The sequence below is a fragment of the Mesoplodon densirostris genome, chromosome 2, assembly GCF_025265405.1.
Source record: "Mesoplodon densirostris isolate mMesDen1 chromosome 2, mMesDen1 primary haplotype, whole genome shotgun sequence".
Classification (NCBI taxonomy): domain Eukaryota; kingdom Metazoa; phylum Chordata; class Mammalia; order Artiodactyla; family Ziphiidae; genus Mesoplodon; species Mesoplodon densirostris.
This window is the reverse complement of record NC_082662.1, coordinates 115,365,388-115,372,953: the sequence shown is the minus strand read 5'-3', so window position 1 is coordinate 115,372,953 and position 7,566 is coordinate 115,365,388. Positions and strand designations below refer to the sequence as shown.

At 53.9% G+C, this 7,566-nt stretch overlaps 1 protein-coding gene across 1 annotated transcript; it reads left to right on the top strand.

The window, feature by feature from the left end:
- The first annotated feature begins 568 nt into the window (after positions 1-568).
- KRTCAP2 (keratinocyte associated protein 2) lies at positions 569-3,245 on the top strand. The gene is given in 6 exon segments (XM_060088167.1): positions 569-685; positions 687-730; positions 1,055-1,209; positions 1,347-1,410; positions 2,787-2,853; positions 3,093-3,245. Coding segments are annotated over 6 exon segments (486 nt in total). The 5' UTR covers positions 569-650; the 3' UTR covers positions 3,214-3,245.
- The last annotated feature ends 4,321 nt before the right edge of the window (positions 3,246-7,566 follow it).

The following is a 7,566-nucleotide window of genomic DNA, read 5'->3' as shown; positions in this document are numbered from 1 at the left end:
ACCCCGGGCTTAATGCAGGAGCCCGGTGGGGATGTGGGGAGGGGTGGGGGTGAGATGTCACTGCGCATGCTCCAGGGACCAGCCTCGAGCGGCGCTGGTCGAGGTAGGAGGTGGGAAATAGTTTTTCCCACGTGGTTCTCAGAAGGCTGTCGGGTCGGGGGGTGGGGTGGGGTTGGCTGGGTAACATGGAATCGTATTTGAGGGGTAGCCATTTCTTATGTTCGAATTCTTCATTGGCTTCTAATCTTACTCATATAAAGCAGAAGGATAATTTCAGAGAAAGATGGGCTCCAGAATGGAAGGACTAGATTTTGGTTTGGGCAAGAGTCCAGGGGAGATATCAAGGCAATGATCATGGGGCAGGTGGTCTTGAGGAACAGGTACTAAAGCTGACATAATTGACAAAGAAGACAGAAGTGGTCTAGAGGCTATAGTCCATGGGCACAGTGACTTGAAGAGTTAAGTGCAGCTTGCACTGAGAGGCAGCAGATGCTCTGGGTGCGGGGAAGGGCGGGGGACGAGGGTGGTGGCCAAGGACGCTCTTGGACGCAATATTTCCTCCCTGCAGGGAGAGGGCGCTGCATTCAGGCGCCGAGAGGGAGAAAGAGGAATACGTGGGGGAGAAGCAAGTCCGCGTTGGGGGCTGACGCATGCGCACAGCCAACCGTGCCCGGTTCGGCTCTCCTCTTGTACAGAGGCGCGGATTGGACCCGAGGGCAGGGCATGATGGGTAACAGGACCAGCGGGGTCCCCCACCGGGCGGACTAGGAGGGGGTCGGATTTGGGCGGATCAGCTTTCGCGGTCCTCTCCCCGCAGAGCTGACGTGTCCTGGGTTCCAGACGACGGGCATTTCCACGGGGCCGGAGGGTTCGGGGCGTCCGGGACCGAGGAATTCTTGGGGGTTGCCGCGGGGTGTGGGGAGTTGGGGAGGGTGGCTGCAGTACCGGGAGTGCTTGCAGGTGGCTGGGCCCTCGAGTTCCCGGACCTGCCGAATCTGCCTGCGGCTCCTGGAGGGAGGGCTGGGCCTGACTCTGCGTCTCTTCTCCACTCCAGTGGTGGGTACAGGCACCTCGCTGGCGCTCTCCTCCCTCCTGTCCCTGCTGCTCTTCGCTGGGATGCAGATGTACAGCCGCCAGCTGGCCTCCACCGAGTGGCTCACCATCCAGGGCGGCCTGCTTGGTTCCGGCCTTTTCGTCTTCTCTCTCACTGTATCCTTTTTGCGGGGGAGCGGGCAGAGGTGTTTGAGGGTAGGAAGGGTGGTGGGCCACGCAGGCTTGTACCCTTCCCATTAGCCGCACATCTCTGCCCCCATTGCTTGTCCTACTCCTTAACTCCCTCAACCCAGGCCTTCAATAATCTGGAGAATCTTGTCTTTGGCAAAGGATTCCAAGCAAAGATCTTCCCTGAGAGTAAGTGAAAATTGGGGGTTGAGTATTTGAACCCTCTCCAGTAACCTCCCCCAACACGGTACTGAATTTCCAGGTGCTTAGTCAGTAAAGGTTTTTTAGGAGGAAAAAATATGTGTATTAAGACTGTCTGGAGACAGATGATGCTTTTGGATGCAGCACTTTATCTAGCTCCCGGAACTGGAGCTAGAAGAGAGGGCCTCTGAAAGCAAGAAACTCAGTTATTTCCTGGCCAGTTCCCAGGGAAGGTTTGAGGGGAACAGGCAGGTTTGGGCCTGTAATGAATACATCCAAGAAGGGATGTTCTTTGTTTCCACCAGAAAAAGAAGAAGAAGGGCCAAATCAGTTGAGGGGTTCCGAGGTGAAATTGACCCAATATTAGTGAATTCTGTTTGAGATGATTGTGAAGAGCCTAAGTATTAGGTACACCAGCTTTCTTTGTCAGTAGGAATCCTGACCAAATTAGAGTAACTGTCAGATTGTTTTCCTTTTGAAACGGTTCTAATCAAGAATTGATGATTCAGTTATTTATGGAGACTTAAGTTCGTAAAGCCAATTAGGCGTCAAGGCCAGATCGCCTAAGGGATGCCACATGCCCCAAATGGACAGCAGATGCCATCTCTTGTGAAGCCTTCACCTGGTAGAACAAAGACCTGTCACTGTGGCCCTCGTTTCTTTGTCCTCATGTTTTGCTCTTTCCACCTAGGCTTCCGGAGGTCCTTTCATACAGCGGCTTCAGAACTTCTGTTAGATTTTATTTCTAAGTGTGTTGTCTTCATTTGCTTCTGAAAGAAACCTTTGTAGTGGGGCAAGCTATTTGGCCCTTTTCATCTGCCCTGCCCTCCCCAGCTGGTCAGGTGGGATTGCCCTTGCTATCTGCCCTCCCACCTTCTCTCTAGTCCTACTCTAGATGTCTTGAGACCCTTTTCTGCCCCCATGGGTGTGTGTACCCAGACACTGCTCTCCAACTTATGTCCAGGAACTGAGGCCCTCCACTTGCATAACTAGCCAGCCAGGTTAATGAATTGATCCCCATTGGCTGGCTTCTGTTGGAAAGGCCTTGACCCTCTTCCTCAAATGGGAGCAAGCCTTGCCCTTCAGATTCTGCTGTCACCTTTCCTTTTCCTTTTTATTGGAGGGAAGCCAGGATAGGAAAGTTAAGTGATATTTGGGGCAGAGCTGGTGATGAGCATGCATCTCCTACCTCCGTGTTCTGGGCATCAATAAGGCCATCTGAGGTCCTCCTGCTGTTGTCATGCCCTTCCCCTCCAAGCAGTTCCCCCAAGATTCAGAGGACCCCAGATTTCTTCTAGACTCCACATATGAATGCCTGGTGTTTCCATTCTGACCACCCTCCTCGTCCTCTCTTGCTTCCCCAGTTCTCCTCTGCCTCCTGTTGGCTCTCTTTGCATCTGGCCTCATCCACCGAGTCTGTGTCACCACCTGGTAAGTGCCTGACAGCTGAGTAAGGGGTGTAGCATCCTGTCCTTTGGCACCCGGTCCTCCTGTGATGGTTCCAGACTTCCCCATATGTCCCTCCCACTCTGTTCTCCCTCTGTCCCCTTCCCCATTTTTCTAAACCTGATCCTGGATTCTTTCCCTCATGCTGGTATCTGTCTGCTCTAGGAGGCACCAGGCTGGCAGCATGCCCACTGATACCATGACCTTTCTCCTTCACCCTGTAGCTTCATCTTCTCCATGGTTGGTCTGTACTACATCAACAAGATCTCTTCCACTCTGTACCAGGCAACAGCTCCAGTCCTCACACCAGCCAAGGTTACGGGCAAGGGCAAAAAGAGAAACTGACCCTAAATGTTTAATAAAGTTGATTCTTTGTAGCTCTGTAAGCTGTGATATGCTGTGGGCCTCTCCTGCCCATGGCTGCATGGGTGTGCAGAATGTTGGGGCAGATGGGTACTTGCTGTTTTCAGACCTTGGGGATGGTGGGGTTTCCTTCCTCCAGGGTTCATTTTTACCAAATATTTATTGAGTGCCATCAGTGCCAGGTACTTTGCCAGGCACTGGAGTGGCACATACTTGTGTAAGAGTCTCATGGAAGAAAAGTGCATGAATGATCGGCAATCTTGCCCTTTGGGAAAAGGGGTAAAGACTACAATGCAGGAATGCCTGCCCATCGGAACTGGAATAGATCTTGGAACAGAGGAGTAAGGGAGGGAAAGGCCCCTCACCCCTGTACCTCCCCGTGGAGTTCCATTTAACCTGTGAGGGCTTTGTTACTCTAGCTCCCCACCCTGAGCAAATGAGCCCCCTGCCCCTTCTGCTCCAAGTCTGCAGGTGGGAGTTCCCTACTGATGTTGCCCTCCTGGACCCATCTGTTCTTCAGCATGGATGTATGCCCGTGTTTAGAAAGACTCCCAGGTTGATCACTGTCCCTATCCTCTTTGGTCTGTGCCTTCATTTTTCTCCTCTGTCTCATAGCCAAGGAATTAAGAAACTTCCTAAGTTTTAGCAAAGTGTTGAATACATAAAATGATAGGAACAAGGCCACCAACCTTGGAGCCAGCCTTAATGGAAGTGAGGGATGTGACTTCTCAGGTCCTGCTCTGTCCATGCTCTGCCATGAGGAGTGCCTCTCTGTCCAGAGTGTCTGTCCTTTGGGGCACCTAGGCACCGTCCCTCTTGCTGGGTGGTGTGGGCTTTAGGGTGCTTACCGTGCCTTGGTCAGCTTTGTATTCTCCACAGTGCCTGATAATGGGCAGTGAGGACTGGTGGGTTGGTTGAATGAAAGAACCTGTCCTCCTAGAACAGAAAATCCTATACATGGGATGTGGCTGAGTTTGGGAATGAGACCCCGTGAAGATGAAGAAGTGAGTCAAAGGAGTTCTGGTCAAGGATTAGAGGCCCCCCCTCCAAACCCACATTTGTAGCCGGACTCCCGGACCCTTTCTCCTCTATGCCTAAGCTGAGGGAGTGCTATGCAGTTTACCCACATTGCCTGCAGAGGGCGCCACAAGCTCACATCTTTCTCCAGGAGACTCGCAACACTTCCCTGCCTGTTGGCCCTGAGGGCTGGGAGGATTGCTGCTGAGTCTCTCCGGTGGAAGCCAACTCTTGGAGGACCCGAAAGACTGGCCCATTGGGAAGGGCTGAAGCCTGAATCAAGTCTTCTTGCTCCTCCAGTCTAGGAATGGAGGCAAAGAGAGTTCAGTGGAGACCAGAGCCTTCCTGAGGGGGAAATGGTAGCTCTAGGCTCCAACTTACCTGGTGATGGTTGGGGCGTTACCGTATTTGGGACCCTTGGGGAGGGGAAAGGTTGTCCAAAATGGGTCCTGGACCTCCGGGGAGGCTGGGTTAGTTCTAGGTCTCGCTTTGTCAAACCTAGACTTTCTCCTGACCTGGAACGGGAGCAGTGGGCAGAGGGCCAGGTCCCAGCTCAGGTGAGCATAGATACAGCTGGGGGATCTGGCCACCTCAGGGCACCATGCCTTCCAAGATAAGAGCTTGGGTGGGGCCAGGTTAGGGGAGGACAGGGGAGAGCCCGAGCAGGTGCCAGGACAATGTCAAGGGATCTGGGCACCTGCTGCCACCCACTACATAGGCATCAGCGACAGTATGTGGCCAGGAATAATGACACCTTGCTCAGGGAATGGGTGCCTTTACCAGGCAGGTTGGCGCCGACCTCAGCTCTCCACCCAGCCTATCCCTGGGGTGCCTAGCTGCCGGCTGCCTCCACCTGACCTACCAGTTAACCCTGGGAAGGGTATCCCAGACACCAGACACCATCATTAAGTAAGGGGGTTGGGGCTTCCCTGGTGGCGCAGTCTTTGGGAGTCCGCCTGCCAATGCAGGGAACGCGGGTTCGTGCCCCGGTCCGGGAGGATCCCACATGCCGCGGAGCGGCTGGGCCCGTGAGCCATGGCCGCTGAGCCTGCGCGTCCGGAGCCTGTGCTCCGCAACAGGAGAGGCCACAACAGTGAGAGGCCCGCGTACCGCAAAAAAAAAAAAAAAAAAAAAAAAGTAAGGGGGCGTCAGACCATCATGGCTTCTGGAGACCCGAAGGTGGGAAGGGCAAAGGTGCTAACCTCTTGGCCCCGGGATGCCTGGGTCTCTGTACCACCCCGGAGGCTAGAGGCCTAGGGGAGAGACGGGCGGTCTGCCCCTGGAGGCCAGAGGGAAGCCAGGTGCTTCCTTCTGCTCCCTCACACGTGGCCCTGACACTCGCCAGCGCCCGCTGCTTGCTCCGGAAACAGGAGTAAATAATACAGCGGGAGGGGGCCTTGGATGCTAGTTGGGGGGGTGCTGGCGGGAGAGGGCTCCTGACCCAGAGGTGCACTTCTTGGGGCAGAAGGTGATGCCACCTAAAAAGAGGGTGGTGGGAAGGTGAGATGAGGGGGCTCCCCTGCCTGGGCAGAGGCTGGACTCCTCTCGGGCTGGCACTGACATGAGGGGATGCCTGGCATTTAGGGCATGCCAGAAGGTGGGGGGGGGCAGGGCAGACAGGGAGGGGGAGTCTACGCCAGGCCTTGGCTCCAGCCCTTTCCGGACCTTATTGTCCTTGGTGAGAACAGGACGCTGTCCCGTTCCCACTGCCCGGCCCCCCAGCTCTGCTCCCCAGGGGCTCGGGAAGGATGTTGGGAAACAAGAGAAGCCAGAGATTGGTAGAGACAGAGATGCTGAGAGACACAGAGACAGATACAAAGGGAAAAGTTTCAGTCAAAAGCAAGTATTGAAGCTCACTGTGAGCTTGAGCCAGCGCTGAGCGCTATGGGAACCGTACGAATGGGAAGCTGGAGGCCCTGCCCTCAGGGACCTCTGGACTGGCCTGCTGTGCGCACTCTCCTCCTTGACTTAGGGTTACTCACAGAGCCATCTCCTAAGCAAACAATAGCCAGAACCCTTGTGTGGGCACAGTTGGTGGCACTTAATTGCTTCACCTCAAGTACATTTCTTTTCCTCCCTCCCAGCAGGCTGGAAGTTCCTCCAGGGGCAAGGCCAAGATCATGCTCCCAAATCCCACCTCCCTACCCCCTCAGGGCCTAGAGCAAGCTGGCCACCAGAGATTGCACTATAAATGCTATCTGGTTGAGCTCCCGCCCTGGCAGAGAGAGAAGCCCCCTAGTTGGCCCTAGAATTAGGCATTGCATTACCTGTGGTGGAGGGCAAAGTGTGAACTGCCTGCCCTGGGACAGGAAGCAGGCTTTAGAGCTGCCCTCACCCCCACCCCGTCCCCGCCCCCTGCCGCGAAGAGCCAGCTATTCCTACCCCAGCCTCCGCATCCCTGGGGGCTTGGGGTGGGCCTCCTTCCTTCGAACTCTTCTACCTGGGCCCACAGTTCTCAGCAACCACTCCCCTGGGAGACAGATCCGCTGAAAGGTGGAGAGAAGTCCAGGTCCCTTCTGTCTACTGAGGTTCCAGATGCACTTCAAAATGAAGAAAAACTGAGACATGTTTGAAATGTGTACACTTGACAAATTAACACTTTAAGACAAAATTATGATACAATATAATCATGCTAGTCGCAAGGTCATTACAGGAATTTTAGAAATGTTTCCCTTCACAGGGAACTGCAGGCCCTACTTTATAATGTAAAGTTCTATGATAATGGGCCTATCAGAGTCATTGTAGGATTCTTTCTACTTTTGTATATATTTGAAAATTCCACAGTAAAAGTTAAATCATTTGTACTGTAAATTCCTTCTTTCTTTTCTGTGGGAGAGTGACAGTGTGACTGAATGAAACCACACTTGGAGATAACTTCAGAAGCCTACATTTGAGGCCCTGTGTGACAATGAGGCCTGAGCCAAATGGCCCTTATGGTCTTCGAGGAGCCCTTCTCTGAGAATTCCACTCACCTCAAATAAGTTGGACATGTTTCCGCTACTTTTAGGCTGAGGCACTAACAGAAGGGACTGAAAAGTGGGATTCCCTTCTGCACAGGTCTGGACCCCACAGAAAAACCTCCCACACACCCCCATTCTGGGCCAAGAGTTGCTGTGAGGGCTGCTTCAAGGGAATTTCTGGGACTGAGGTGCATGTACACTGGTGTGTGAAGGCCTAGACTAACCCTCCAGGGGGATCCCTCCCCTTCCTGCTCTCGGCCTCCAGCCCCATTTCCAGCCTCTGTGACCCGGGCCTTTTTCTGACTCAGACAGCTTCAGGTTCTAGACGTATGTGGGGCAGTAGGAAAGAGCCCATGTC